At 37.4% G+C, this 16,459-nt stretch overlaps 1 protein-coding gene across 1 annotated transcript in view; it reads left to right on the plus strand.

The window, feature by feature from the left end:
- The first annotated feature begins 502 nt into the window (after positions 1-502).
- The window catches only part of LOC110919484 (DNA ligase 1-like), a 31,195-nt gene continuing 15,238 nt past the window's right edge, over positions 503-16,459 (plus strand). The window contains exons 1-2 of the mRNA XM_022163751.1: positions 503-602; positions 5,106-5,666. Coding sequence (XP_022019443.1) covers positions 503-602; positions 5,106-5,666 — 661 coding nt within the window. The remainder of the gene's footprint in view (positions 603-5,105; positions 5,667-16,459) is intronic.

Consider the following 16,459-nt stretch of genomic DNA (forward strand, 5'->3'; position numbering starts at 1 on the left):
AGAAAAGTGATAGAGGATTCAAAGAGAGCATGTCTGGGGAATCAAGAAAATTTTAACTGGAACTTTCAGGATGATGAAAGGCTACCAGAAGGCTTTAGCTGGGATATGTTTACAGATGAGAAAGGAGATTTCAAAGCCTTCATTGCCAAGATTGTGAAAGAACCAGATATGTTCACCGAGTGGATGAAGTCTATTGGTGAAATTGTGAAAAATGAAGAAGAAAAGTCTGTTTCATCTGATGAAATTTCACAAATTTCAGATGATAGTTCAGAAAAGGAGATTGTTTTTTATCAAACACCATCTGATTCTGGTTCTTCGGATGAAAATTCTGACAAATCAGTAGAGTTCGATCAATCTCCAACTGATGACAACAGTGATGATGAAGAAGAAAAACATATTAATATTGCAAAGTCTCATCTATCTCCTAAAAGTTTTCATTTTTATTTTGCAGATCGCTTGGAGAAACTGAAGGAAAGACGAGCTGCAATAAGAACAAAAAGAAATGAAGTCTGAAAGTGATGCTGAAAAAGATGAGATTGTTCAAAATGAAGAAGTTAAAAGCATTGCTGAGGAAATTGTTGAAACAAAACAGAAAAGTGAAAGTATGGATCAAGAAGAAGATTTTGATTTTAATGATAAAATTCAATTTGCTAAAGAAGTGTTTCAAACAATCAAAAGAGTAGTTGAAGAAAATGAAAATGTTGTAGAAGTGGAGAAAATTATCGAAGTAGAAAAGATTGTGGAAGTCATCAAACCTTGCTCAAAGTGTTTAGAACCATGCAAGGAATGTGCAGCAAAGGATGTGAAGCTGGCAGAGTATGAGAAAATGAAGGAACAATTACTGTTCAACCTTAACTATGTGAAGGAATCTTACGATGTTTTGAATAGAATAGTAACTGATCTGCAAAAGACAAACTCTGAAAGAGAAAATGCATTGACAATGATGAATGCAACGATGATGACAAAGCAGAAAGCTATCAATTTCTACATTGAAGAAAGTGCAAAGTGGAAGCAAGAGTTGGAGACTGGGAAAATTGAGAATGAGAGAATCAGACGCTTATTGCAGAGTTATTCCAGTTCTGATTATCTTATTGATCGAATTTATCCGACTGTTGCAGGTATGGAAGCTTTTCAAGATGACAAGCCAAAGAAGAAAGATACTGGTAAGAAACCGACGGTTAGCTATAACAAGTGTCCGCCTCCGATCTAGGAAGGTTATTCTCCCAGAAAACCAAATAAGGAGCAAGTTCAAAAAGCAGTCAATATAAAGCTAAAAACCGATACAACTGATGAATTAACAGAAAACATTGACGTCACTTTCACATCGTCTAACACTGATCATGAGTCTGAGTTAATCAAAAAGGTGGTTGATCAGGTGTTGGATACTGATGAGGAGTCTGAGTCAAAGTCTGAGTCTGGAGGGTCAAGTTCGTCAGTCAACAGTTCAAAACCTATGGTTAAAAGGACTTACAGTAAAGAGTTTTTAGTATCAAAATCAAATTTGTAAGATGAAGCATTTGAAGTAGCATACACTTTAAATGATTCTGACAAATTATATTCTGACAAAGAATTTCCAATAAGGAGTGTTAGATTTGAAATGATCAAAAAGGTTTTCAAAATGACAGAAATTAATATTTCTGAAATAAAAGATTTAAATCTTACTGGAAAACCTAAAAAATACACTTCAAGAGTTCAACAGCGTTTAAACAAGAAAAAGGGTTACAATTCTGGTTCTGGTTTTCAAAAGAAACCAAACCATAATGGTAGCTACAAAAAGAAAGGTTTGGGTTTTATTCCATTAGAAAATTATAAAAATGAAAAAAAATTCTAAAACAAAAACAGAATTTGTTTCATGTGGAAGTGCTGAGGATGAACAGAAGAAACCTTTCTGGAAACAATCAAACCAGGAGTTTCTTTCTGAGAACAAAAAAAAAGGAACTGGAGTGTTTCATCCAAAAGAGACTCGAACCTGTTTCAAATGCAATGAAGTTGGTCACATTGCATCAACTTGTTCTCAAACTGCAAAACCAAAACTGGGAGTTTCTGAAAAACTCAAAGAAAAAGTTGTTAATGTTGAAACACCAACTGGAAACTTCAAAAATTTTGAAAATTCGACTTATGAAGTTGGTGAGAGTTCAAAGAAAAGTTTTTACAAAAAGAAAGCCAAAGACAACCAAGTGTGGGTTGTTAAGAAGGGTGATGAGAAGGTCGGCGATGAATCTGATTCCATAAAATCAGTGGAGCCACAAGTTGAGATTACTTCAGAAGATGATGCTGAAATTCCATATTTGAAATTCGAAAATATTAAGCAAAAAGTTGGTAAGGTTGAAATCTCAAATCAATTCTATTCTGATCAGAAGGAATTTGATGTTGAGAAAGCTTTTAATGGTAATGTGAAAAAGATTTTTGGGAAAATGCTTGATGGGAAAGTAAAAGGGGTTAAAGATTTTTATGCAACAAAGAAAGCAACATATAACCCTACTGCGCAAGAGTTAAAAACACCCAAGGTTGGTAAGACTTGGGTGGAAATACTTTTCCCTTGAAAAATCTGGACCCGCCGGAGATCTCAAGTTTATATCGTGGATCAGGAATCGGCATCATTTTTGTCAAGATAGTGTTGTGAAAGATTTTAAAATTGTTGAAATTTTTTACAGCTGATGGACTATGCCAGAGCTTCCAGGTTGGTAAGTGCGAAGCAGGAATCAGCATCTTGATTGGTAAAATAGTTTGTGTAGATGTGATATTCCTACAAGTGGTAAATCAAGGACATTGAGGTGTACTTGTTTTATCTTACAACTGGTACAGAGGTTTGCTTGTGCATACTTGCAAGTGGTAAATCAGGGACATTAAGTTGTACTTGATATATTACATATGATTAAAATTGAACAAGATGATGAACTAATCCCTACAAGTGGTAAAAACAAACTTATTTTCGGGAAAAATCATTTTGATTAAAACAAACTTAAGTGTTTTGAAATCTAAATGAGAAAATAGTTTGTTGAAAGGGGGAGTTCTGATTGTTTATACCAAGTGGATGGCGATTTGATATCGGTTGTCAACTTTCCTGTATAGTTTGTTTTTCAAATTTTTTAATGTGTTTGCATTTTAGGGGGAGTAAAAATTTCAGAAAATCCAAAAACATTAGAAAATCCAAAAACATTAAAAAAATTTTGAAAAAGCCAAAAACATGATAAAATTCAAAAATGAGTTTTGTTGAGAAAAGAGGAAATGATAGTACATCAGTGGACCATCACAACATGCTAAAGAAATGGAAAGTAAATATGTGATAAACAATCTCACTGCGGATATGTCAGTAGGTTTTTGCACAATTAGTAAATTGTGACGAGATATAAACCTAAATTTCAAACTTGCTTATATCGTGGGTAACAACTTCTTAGATATATGGGTAACCCCCGAAATCTTGTTTGAAAGGTCCTTCTTTCTGAGATACTAGGTCTTTATACTCAGTGATATCTGGGGTATTATTCCGGGACTTTTGCTGAATGGAAATTCTGACCTAGTCCCCGCATAATACTTTCTGCAAATGCTTTGAAATATAAGCTCTCCCTCAGCAAAAATGATAAAACAATAAAATTGATAATCATTGCTGTTGAAGAAAAGATCCTCTAAAGGGGACACACCTAAAGTCGAACCGTCATCTCTCTGCTGAACGGAAGTTCTGACCTGAGCTCTCACGGCCCTCGCATCTAACCCCTTTACAGATATCATTTGTGGTATACTCACCTGTAAGACTGAATATTGGGATCTGGATACGGGAGTATATTCAAGTAGTGGGACACGCGAATAAGTTTAAGTGCTTAAGACACTAATATCGTATCTCGAAATAGTTAAACTTTGTGTGAAAATTTAAGTGCACCAAAATACTGAGAATCTAAGTGAATTGTTTAGAACTTAAAATGAAATGAAGCTTAACGGTGTTAATGATATGTCTCAAAAACTGATATGATCCTCTTACACAAACTCACAAAAATATTGTCTGTAAATATTTTCTTTATTGCATTTCTCTTATCTTAAAAATCCAAAAAGATTTTCTGTGTGTTTTAGCATAAATTTTGAAAATTCAAAAAGATTTTCGACAACTAGTGTTGGAGAGCTGATATTCAAAATTCCAAGTGCTAAACATGATGGCCATTTTGTGAGGGGGAGTCTGTTCTTAAACAAATGCATTTTGATCATTTTTACAAATGGTTCATCAAGAATTTGGAGTAAATTTGAGAGAGAGTTTGAGTTAGTGCATGTGTTTTTGTAATTAAAGTGTAAAACTTACTTTGAGGTAGATATTGTGCAGATAACCTGAGTTGAACGTGAGCCAGGTGATGATCTTGGAATAACGTCAAAGCCGAGTGATAGAGAACCAGGTTGATCAATCCTGAGGATGCTGTGGATAGAGCATGAGCCAGGTTTCAATTCTGTGGACAAAGCATGAGCCAGGCAACGATCTTGAACCTGTGAAAGCCAGACTACGATCCTGAAGCAGATGATGCTGATGAACTTAAGGAATGCCAGCACATTGTTAAGGGGAGTTTGTTGATGATGATTGAAAGAGTGAAGCCCAGAGACGGATCAAGACTAAAGTTGCTAAGACTCGACACGTGAGACTCGTCAACCTCTGAGGGGGAGTCTGTTAGTGCATACATCTGTCGACTTCGTCTTGTATCGAGTCTTAGACTAGATAGAATAGATCAGGGCACGTTGTACGAGAAAATATGAGAGTTTAGAGCTGATTTCGCTTGAAAATGCATTTATGAGAGATTCCGCTTGAAACGGTTTCAAGCGAAATCAACACATAGTGATTCCGCTTGAACCATTCCAAGCGAAACCCCTTGTCCTATAAATAGCCATCTCGAGCGAAATCTCCATAGAGTTGTGTACGTTCTTGAAAATCATACCGAGGTGCTGCCGGTGTGTTTCCTGATTGTAATTGTTATAATATCAATCAGAAGAGTGTTTAATGTGAAGATTAAGCTGTTTCTACGTCTATTTCTTGTTTTCCGCACCTGGAATAGATCAAAACTCCTCTGAATGACTCATCCGTGTCAACTACACGATCCTACAAGTTGATATTCATGCTGCTTTCAATGAAGTTGAAGTAAAAAGAGCTGAAGAGCGTAGAGTTGAAAGAGAAAGGCTGCTAGCTCAAGAAGCAACAGAAAGGAGAAAAAGCGTGGTTGAGGATGTTGTTGGTTCGTCAAGTCAAACTGAAGCTGGAGGATCGTCATCTCAAATAGACATTGAAATGGTTGATGTTGAAAACTTTCAAGTACAGGATGTTGAAGCGGGTCAAGACTTCGTGCTTGTCGGTGAGTCTTCTGAATCATTTGATCCTTATGAAATTATTCACCGAGTTAGTGCTATTCAGAAGAAAAGGAAGGCAAAAGAAACGTTGTTGTTAGAATGGAAGACACAACAGTTTATTCTTGTTGGTAAAGCTTCCACAGTGCCTTATAGCGTCAAAGAAATTGCGCGCCAGATCAAGATCAAAGAAAGGCGAAGAAAGGCCAAGATAGCACGTGGAGAGATTGTGGATGATGATTCTGATATAGAATTGTTTGGAGATGAAGAAGAAGAGGAAGATGATAATGATGACGATAAGAAAGATGACTATGATGATAAAGATGACAAAGGTGATAATGACAATGATCAAGGTGCTTCTGGGTCATTGGTTGGGAATCCTAATGTTCAAGAAAGGATTGAAGAGTTGATGTGTCACACCCTGGCTTTGCGGAAGCGTGGGTTTATTTGGTGTGACTTCTTAATACCATAGCTTAATCACAACAAAGCTATATGCAAATAAAACCATGATGTTCATCCATTGATTCAAGTCGACACATGCAATGAGTTACAACCCAACAAAATAAAAACATTGTTCGAGTGACACAACCACAGACATGAAATTAACACAGCTTAAGACTTGTGACTCGTCCAGGTAAAAGCCACAACCCCTAAACTTGGATGACATCACCCTTCTTACGCAGCTTGAAAACATAGCATACCTCGCCAAATCCCTAATTCCCTGAAATACATGTAAGTTGAAAAATCAACAAAAATGTTGAGCGAGTTCATGTGAAGTGAGTATGTAAAACCTTTGTAATACATTTGTAAGTATGAAAATCCCTGATATGTAGAAATAAGAAAATAAAGAGATCACCAATGGTTTTCAAGGCCATTGATATGTGTGAAGTGCAGTAGGAAGACTCAAACCTAGCAGATTTTTGCGTCGGGCTCAAAGTCACCCCGAGGTCCGTTCTGTTGCGCCTGGAGTTGGGCTCGCTACACCCAGATAGATCTACTGCTAATGACCCTCGGTCCTATAATGAGGATTAATGGCCTCCAGTTTCCGCCTACTCACTCACATGATCTAAGTAGTAACCCTCCTTACGCTAACCATACCATGTAAAAAGTATTCGCAATCATAGTAACATGCATTTCACCCCCGAAGTATAAAAACTGAAAACAGTTAAGAGAAAAGGGGGACATGAACTCACAGAAGTGCGTCTCGAAATAGTAAATCCCAATCAACCTGTTGCGTGACGACCTACACGTACTAACTTCTATTAGACGGACGGCCGTGCCTTGGCTTAAGGTTTAACGTTTTTGGGAAATAGTTAGACAAGTATTTCGTAATTACACTTCTTAATTATTTTGTATAAATATTCATTTCCAAGGATGGGGGTATTAATACATGTGCGTTTTTATAACTTCATGAATATATTATTAAGTCTCACCTAATAAAATATACTTTAATTCATTTGTCTAAAATATTCTATCTCCAAAATATACATATTTTCCGAAAAATATCATATTTTATTCCATACAATTTCCAAAATAATACTTTTATCAAAATACGCATTTAAGAGTATTTCTCCGAAAATACATAAGTTACATTTAAAGTTCGGGTGGTAATAATAATACCGGTGTAACTTAGATTTTTATTTGTAAAGGCGTTGGTATTATTTTGGAGGTCGCAACTTCATGATATTTTCCAGGTTATATTATTTTTACTCTATAAATAATATTCATATAGTTCACAAAATAATCATAAAATCACACAAACGTTTTACTATGAAATATATATTCTAAATATATATTTAACAAGTTTTATTTATGAAAATCCACCTCCGAATACTTGGTTATTTTATAATAAAAATCATGGCGAAATTTGTGTGGAAAAACAAGTCAAAAATATATTTATAACTACTTGTCACAAAATATTTCTATGTGTTATTTTCTGGAAAAAATTCGCCAGAGTTTCCTCTGTAACTGGAGGTGGCCACGCTTACAAGCGTATCATTTTCTTTTAAAAATTCAATCAACAATTTTCCCATCATCAATATACAATATTCAAACATCAAACTAGTCAAAATAAGTAAAAATCGCAAACACATGAACTTGTAAGTTGTGTAAAAATATGTAGTAACTTTCCAACATATTTAGTAGATCTTTCCATCTTTAAAAATAAATTTAGTTTCTTGAAAACTTTATTTTTAAAGAATATGTAACTTTACAACTTCTAGTCAAAAATTACGAAAATATTTCTTTGTTAAATCCTTTTGTCACACAAGTGTTTACACACTTGCTTGTTCACAAAAAATGCTTTTAATTCATGAAAAGTCCGGGTTTTAAACAAGATTTGTATATTTTACTTGGTTCTTTCGAAAAACCACTTGTAGATCTTTAGATCTACTAGTTTAGAACTCCATTTTACAAGAAAAATCACTTTTACACAAGTTCATGTTTATGTGTGGAAGGGTTCATCATCTTGCAACTTTCATACTTAACATATTGCTAGTTCATGTTCCATGAACATGATCTAGCATGGTTAGATGACGATCCATTCCACTACTAGCCACTAGCAACCTAAAATAATCATTTCTAAACAATATTCACAAGATTTACACCAATAGTTACCCTTTATCCATCAAGTTTATCTTTCATTCAAGACTTTATGTTTTGATCTTTAGTGTTCTTGATTTTTATCTGTTAAATCTCTTATTAACCACTTTAAACATGAACAAGGAAGTGTTTGGAAGCACTTACTACTAGCTCGTGGCTAGGGAAGAATCAAAGCGAAAACAAGGTGGATAAAAGCAACGTAGAGAGGTTCTTGAGTTTCCGAAAGCACCGGGTCTCCTCGTATGACACCTTGCACCTTTGTGTGTAAGAAAATCGCTTGAACAAGATTTGAATGATGGTGAGGTAATGGTTGTGGTGTTCGGCCGATCCAAAGGAGAGGGAGAGAGATGAGAGCAATTTGTAAAGTGTTTGTGAATGAAATGTTCTTATCCCCTAAACATTCTTATAGACCACCACCTTCTAATATTCATGGTATAATGTGTAAGTCAGATTTTAGACAACATAGAATAAAATATTCAAAAATGTGAGGGGTGTGTCCCACATGGGGGAACCGATCGGTTGGGGGGGGGGGGGGTTATGGTTTGATTTCAACCAAATAGTTAAGTACTAGTTATGTTTAGTTAGGAATTCAAGTTAGTTACTAGTGTGTTACGCAATATAACGGGTGTTAGGGTGTTCGGGGACCCTAACTAACTCAGAAAAGGATAAACAATGTCATTGACAATATTTTTATGTTCCGGGTAAAGTCCGGTTGTTCGGTTGGATATTGATCCGTTGAAGTGCTAAATAAGCATTTAAAGTGTCTTTAATAGTGTTTTTAGTAACACAATCAACTCCCGACACTTTGGAAAGTGTCTAATATTATTTTCCCATGTTTTTGCACTTTACTAGTTATGTTAAATGCTGAATTTTGTAATAAAGTGCAGAATTTTATATTTAACACATGTTTTAGGCACATCCGTTCACTATAACTATCATCTAGTGACGCAGTTTTACAATCCTCACCTCCCTACACTCCCTGCTAGTGTAGTAATCTATTCCCGGCTCATACTGGCCTTAGAGACAGTGTCTGTCTAGTGCTGGCTATGTCAGCATGTTACTAGGTTATCCGTTCATTGTGCTAACTGTGCTTTTGTGCATCAAGTTTGTCACTGTAGTTCTGTTTAAATAATGGAGTGACAGTAATAAAGTATGATGCATGTATGTGTATGTACCAGAAATCAAGAATCAGTTTAATCGCAACTGTAAGCAAGCACGGTAATTAAGCATTAATTAAATAGTAATTAATTCGTACGGATACCTGATTTGGTGAGGGTTGTCACATTCTCCCCCCGTTAAGAAAATTTCGTCCCGAAATTTTAGGCTCTGCTTCTAGTTGCGGGGGTCTTAGGAAATAGGTGGGGGTACTTTTCTTTCATTCGGTCCTCACGCTCCCAGGTGTATTCTGGACCATGTCTTGCATTCCAACGAACTTTGACGAGTTTGACACAGCTCCTGCGGGTTTTGTTGATATTCCAATCTGTAACCTCAACTGGTTCTTCGACAAAATGGAGTGTGTCGTTAACATGAATCTCGTCTGTGGGAATGAAAACAGTTTCTTGCGTTGGACTTTTCTTCAGATTTGATACATGAAATATATCGTGAACACCATTTAGTTTGGCAGGTAAGTCCAACTTGTATGCTACTAAACTGATTCTCTCCAGAATCTTGAGTGGACCAATATAACGCGGATTCAACTTTCCACGCTTTCCGAAGCGTGTCACACCCTTCCAGGGTGATACCTTCAACAATACCATGTCTCCTACCTCAAACTCCAGAGGTTTCCTTCTTCGGTCCGCATAGCATTTTTGTCGATCGCGAGCCACCTTGATGCATCGCGAGCCACCTTGATGCGATCTCGGATCTGTGCAATCTTATATGTGGTTTCCTGGACCACATCAGGACCAACCAATTGTCTATCACCTGCATCAGACCAACAAAGCGGTGATCGACACTTGCGTCCATATAGAGCTTCAAATGACGTGGCTCCAATACTGGTGTGGTAGCTGTTGTTGTATGAAACTTCGACCAATCGTAAGTGTTTATCCCAGCTACCACCCAGATCCATAACACATGCTCTCAGCATATCTTCCAATGTCTGAATAGTTCTTTCGCTCTGGCCATTAGTTTGCGGGTGAAACGCAGTGCTCAGATTCAACTGAGATCCGAATGCTTCCTAGAAGGACTGCCAAATCCTTGACACAAACCTTCCGTCTCTATCAAAGATGATCGAGAGAGGCACTCCATGGCGTGCAACGATTTCTCTCATGTATATTTCAGCCAACTTGCTCGTGTTATCTTTCTCTCTGATGGGTAAGAAGTGCGCAGACTTCATTAACCGGTCCACTATTACCTAAATAGTGTCATGACCTCTTGGCGTTCTTGGTAACTTCGTTATGAAATCCATTGAAATCTGTTCCCATTTCCATTTGGGAATCTCAGGTTGCTGCAGAAGTCCTGAAGGCTTCTAGTATTCAGCTTTTACCTTGGCCCACGTTAAACACTTTCTAACATGAACAGCAACATCGCCTTTCATCCTAGGCCACCAATAATAATCCTTATGATCCTGGTACATCTTATCCGCTCCTGGATGGATAGAGTACCGTGACTTGTGAGCTTCATCAAAAATAACCTTTCTCAAACCACCAAACAGAGTAACCCAAATCCTTTTCATGAAACATAGCGTTCCTTCCTCGTTTGGCACTAATTTCTTCTCCATCCCACGGAGATATTCCTCTTCAATGTTCCTTTCCTTAAGAGCCTCTTTCTGCGCGGCACGAATACGCAAGGAAAGATCTGTCTGGATAATCATCTCTAAAGCCCTAACCCTTATGGGCTTGATCCTTTCTTTTCGACTTAGGGCATCGGCGACCACATTCGCCTTTCCCGGATGATACTTGATCTCGCAGTCATAATCGTTCAACAATTTGACCCAACGTCTTTGTCTCATATTCAGCTCTTTCTGGTCGAATATGTGCTGCAGACTCTTATGATCCGTAAAGATTGTACACTTTGTACCATACAAATAATGTCTCCAGATTTTCAGCGCAAACACCACTGCGCCTAGCTCCAAATCATGTGTGGTATAGTTCTTTTCATGTACTTTCAATTGGCGCGAAGCGTAAGCTATAACTTTCTGGCGTTGCATCAACACGCAACCCAAGCCTTAACGCGAGGCGTCACAATATACCACGAAATCATCAGTTCCTTCTGGTAGCGCTAAGATCGGCGCATTGCAAAGTTTGTCTTTCAGCAGCTGAAACACTTCTTCCTGTTTGATTCCCCAATCAAACTTCTTATCCTTCTGAGTAAGGTAAGTCAATGGTTGAGCGATCTTTGAAAAATCCTCAATAAATCTTCGATAGTACCCAGCCAAGCCTAAGAATTGTCGAATCTCGGTTGGCGTCTTTGGAGTCTCCTAATTCTTTATCGCTTCGATCTTGGTGGGGTCCACATGGATCCCATCTCCATTTACCACATGTCCAAGGAATTGGACTTCGCGTAGCCAAAACTCGCACTTCGAGAATTTGGCATACAACTTTTCTTTCTTCAGCAACTCCAAAATAGCTCTTAAATGCTATTCGTGGTCATTCTCCATCTTCGAATAAATCAAAATGTCGTCGATAAATTTCACACCCCGACCATGTTGAACATACAAAACGTGGCGGAAACGTCGGGGAGTGTTGTAACAGAATTAATTGTTTCAAATCCATGGCAATTGAAGTTTCGTTTTATTAATCAAACATGAAAGTTTACATTGTTTTATACAAGAACCAGAAAGTACATAACATAATTTAACTAGTTCTTGTCTCGTTTTAAGTCACTAAGGCACAGGTCCGCCTAAGTATGTCTTGATAAGTCCTATGCATCATCTCCTGAAAACACATGTGAAAATAGGTACGTCAGCATAAAAATGCCTGTGAGATACATTAGTTTTGTGAAAACGGAATTCATGACTTATGTTTGAGAAAATGTTTAGTCATGAACCTTGTAATTTGCTTTGTCTTGTAAATCATTTGAAAAACGATAAGATCAGATGATATGTATAAATAAGAGAACACTGTATGGTTAAACAGGTAACCATGTAAAATGAGTTTGTTTAAGATAAGTCGTTTGTAAAACAATGTCTCGTGAAAAGTGTGTTATTTGTATAAAATGTCATAAGTCTCAAATTGAAATGATTCAAATAACGCTCCGATATGTAATACCATACAAACACTTATATATAGGAAGTACCAGCGGCGTATCCACCATGCTTGTATCATATTACACACGCCTCGTTACTTAATCACTTACTCAAACCAAAGCATCAAGATGAAATGTTTAACAATTGTGGAAATGTTTATGTATAGTCAAATGTCTATTGTCAAATGTAAATCATGTCAACGGATACAACTAGGGGTGTGCATGGGTCGGTTTGGGTCGGTTTTGACCAAAAACGATAACCATAACCGCAATGTCGGTTATTGGATAACCATAACCATAACCGATCGGTTATGGTGGTTATGGTTATTCGGTTTTGAAGGTTATAGCGGGTCGGTTATGGGCGGTTAACCGTGTATTTAGCTTAGCTAAAAATAGCTTAATTTTTTTAACTTGGAATAAATTGTTGGTGCATATTTGTATATATTAGTATATTACATAACATTAAATATATATATATATATGTATGTATGTATATATATAATCTATAGTATTAATACCAATTATTATCGAATGTTCAAATAAAGTGATATCATACATTCCATAAATTCAAATAAACATTCAACCAAAACCACAAAATGATATGAAAAACCCATAAGTACTAAAAATCTTCAGTCAAAAACATGAAATATTAAAAATATGATGAAAAGTCCTAAATCATATAAAGATTTATTACATATCGGTTCGGTTCGGTTCGGTTATGGTGGGTATGGAAAAAATGATAACCATAACCGACCCGCTACTTTCGGTTTTAAAAAAAAACCATTAACCGACCCACCGGTTTTTTATTTGGTTCGGTTTTTTCGGTTCGGTTTTGTCGGTTAATTTGGTTATGGTTCGGTTAATTCGGTTTTTTGCACACCTCTAGATACAACTGGTTTACACGGTTCAATGGTTACAAACGGTTCATACAGTCGAAGGGTTAAGACGGTTCATATAGTCAAATGGTTACAACAGTTCAAAATGTATTATAATGTGTTCATATGCTGGATGAGCATATGCAACAGAAATGCAATGTAAAACAATGTACTAAGTACGCACACAATGGGCATACATAGCATGTAATGTAAAGCAATGTACTAAGTACGCACACAATGGGCATACATAGCATGTAATGTAAAGCAATGTACTAAGTACGCACACAATGGGCATACATAGCATGTAATGTAAGGCAATGTACTAAGTACGCACACAATGGGCATACATAGCATGAAATGTATTGTAAACAGATGTACTAAGTATGCACACAATGGACATACATAGCATAGACACAATGAAATCATGTACTATATATGTACTATCGAACATAGCAAGTATATGATGTGAAAACCGGAAAGCATGAAAGTAACAAGTAGGCACATGCGTTTCACCCCAAAACAGTTTGGAAAACAGTAAAAGAGCGGTTCAATGTACTCACCTGAGATTGCTTTGAAGTTCTTGTATAATAACCAAACAATGCTAGAGATCACAGAATATCAAACGGCACCTAATAGGTAGCTACATTAATATACCGGACCAAAATCGAAAGGATCAGATAGTATGCGGGTTCGTAAACCAAACGAGTATGCAGACTCGTGTAATATGGTTTAACAAAGCCTACATACTAAAATGAAACCTAACCTAAGTTCTTGCGACCCATTACGACCCGTTTAGGTAGCTTATGCTACCTTACGCGTCGTTCGCGTAGAACGCGTCTGGAACGCCTAACATCGTGACCACAAGGTATAACCTCGGAAGGTTATAGCTATGGTCACCTAATGTGTTTGGTCGGATCCTAATGATCGACCAAATGGGTCGGGTTCGAAAGTATAAGCGATGGTTTAGATCGCTTACCTTACGACCCTATATATGCACTAAACTAAAAGTGACGAGCTAAGCATGTTAGAACATGCTTAACTAAGTTTAGAAAACAGGTTTGGCATCAAAACAAACGGCTTTGATGCTCACGAGTAGTTTGGTTACAAAATATGCAAGAATGCACATTTTGGCCGAAACTACGACTCGTCACTGAGGCTAGATAACGTGGTGATCAGTAGGTATAGTCGCCATGGACTATAAGCATCGTGATCACGCTCACGTTATGAAGTTCCAAGAACTTCGTGTTGACCATAGGCTGGTCAACGCAGAAAGTCAACAAAACGTTGACTTTCGGACTCGAAAAGCGAATAAAAGAACGGAAGAATACTTACGGAGGGTCCCCGAATGCTAATCTAGATCAAAGAGCTCAGGTATGAAGCAATGGCATCAACTTAGAGCATTTTGATCAGATTTTTGTGGGTTTTACATCAAAGGGGGGGGGGGTATTTATAGGAAAGGTAGAGCCGTTAGGATCGTTTCTTGAATATCGTGCCACGATCCAAGCCGTACACTTGTCACAAAGTTGTGGTGGCTTAATGTGACCCTTGGCTCCTGATTTGGTGAAAGGGCATTGCCCTTTGGGTTGTTTGAAAGGCCAAGTTGTGCAAGAAAGACAAAATTCTGTTACTGAAGGGGCCATGCGGCCCGCATCAGGATTGGACAAAACTCAGGCGGGCCGCCTAGGCCTGTCTGATCAGCACATACTTTCAGAAATGGCAGTTTTGGTCCCTGTTGCGTATTTAAGCCATTTCCGACACTTCTAAGGCCCGTAAAGCCAACTTTAAGGCCCTAAAATGATGCCTAAACATTGTGGACATGAAACATGTTCAAAAATATGTCGGATGTTGGTTCGTTTGGCCGTACGAATGCGATGTTCGGTTAATTACGACGGAATGCGCATAAGCGCGAAAAACGATCCAAAATGCGTGACGAAAGGATTTTTCTCATGCCAAACACTAAGGCATAATATAAGGATGCTTACATAAATTTTTGGACGTCCGGATGTATTCAGAACGTAAGTTATGCGCGAAAGTGCAAACTTGTGCACTTTTTGACACTTTTAGTTCCTGAATGATCCAAAAGTTTGTTTTAGCATACCAAACCCCTCAAAGCCTATTTCTAAGCTATGTAAAGGATATTTAGGGTATGTTTAACTTATGGACATGTTCCGAAATGTTCGTTAGAGTTCAAATTGGCATACTTTCGCAGTTTGTCAAGTTTAGTCCCTGTAAGCGAATTAACTTGTTTTTGCCATACCAAAGCCTTCAAAACTTATTTCTAAGTTATGTAAAGGTTATTTAAGGTATGTTAAGTATATGTTGATGTTCCGGAGTATTTGTCGCATTAAACTGAGTACGTTTATGCACCAGTTTGCGTATAATTCTCCAGAAAGCGTTGGAGAGTTTGAAATTGAACAAGAATTGATATGTGCAAAAGATACACATATTTATACAAGATCCCAAGTATGAAATACAATATTTCATCGGCTTGGTATTTGTTTGATGGTCGCGGTGACACAGGTGTCACAGTCTCCCCTACTTTAGGAAATTTCGTCCCGAAATTTATTCGTAGGAGTCTATTTGTGACTCTGCCAAATAACCATCAGCGATATGCAAAGCAATATCCTGTCATTTCCTTAACAGTCATTCTTCAGGAACGAAAATGAACAGACGGAGTCATTTTCCTCAACGAGTATTCTTCAGAAATGGAAATAACGGAATAAGCAAACGGATGTTCATTTCCTCAACGGACAAATCTTCAGAAATGAAAATGAACTAACGGAGTCATTTTCAACGGTTGCTTCATCAGAGTTGGAAATGAAGGATTACACAACGGATATTCACTTCCCCAACGGATAAATCGTCAGAAACAAAAATGAACTAACGGAGTCATCTTCAACGGTTGCTTCATCAGAGTTGGAAATGAAGGATTACACAACGGATATTCATTTCCCCAACGGATAAATCGTCAGAAACGAAAATGAGCTAACGGAGTCATTTTCAACGGTTGCTTCATCAGAGTTGGAAATGAAGGATTACACAACGGATATTCGTTTCCCCAACGGATAAATCGTCAGAAATGAAAATGAGCTAACGGAGTCATTTTCAACGGTTGCTTCATCAGAGTTGGAAATGAAGGATTACACAACGGATATTCATTTCCCCAACGGATAAATCGTCAGAAACGAAAATGAGCTAACGGAGTCATTTTCAACGGTTGCTTCATCAGAGTTGGAAATGAAGGATTACACAACGGATATTCATTTCCCCAACGGGTAAATCTTCAGACACGAAAATGAACTAACGGAGTCATTTTCAACGGTTGCTTCATCAGAGTTGGAAATGAATGGGGTTAACTCTAGACACATGACAGAACTTGCTGTGATTTCTGTGCACTAAATTCCATAATTATGTATGCATCCATAATTACGTAATCCCTTGCACAGTCCGCATAGTTTGTTTTGTAATGTTTTGGGGAAGGATAT

The sequence above is a fragment of the Helianthus annuus genome, chromosome 16, assembly GCF_002127325.2.
Source record: "Helianthus annuus cultivar XRQ/B chromosome 16, HanXRQr2.0-SUNRISE, whole genome shotgun sequence".
NCBI lineage: Eukaryota > Viridiplantae > Streptophyta > Magnoliopsida > Asterales > Asteraceae > Helianthus > Helianthus annuus.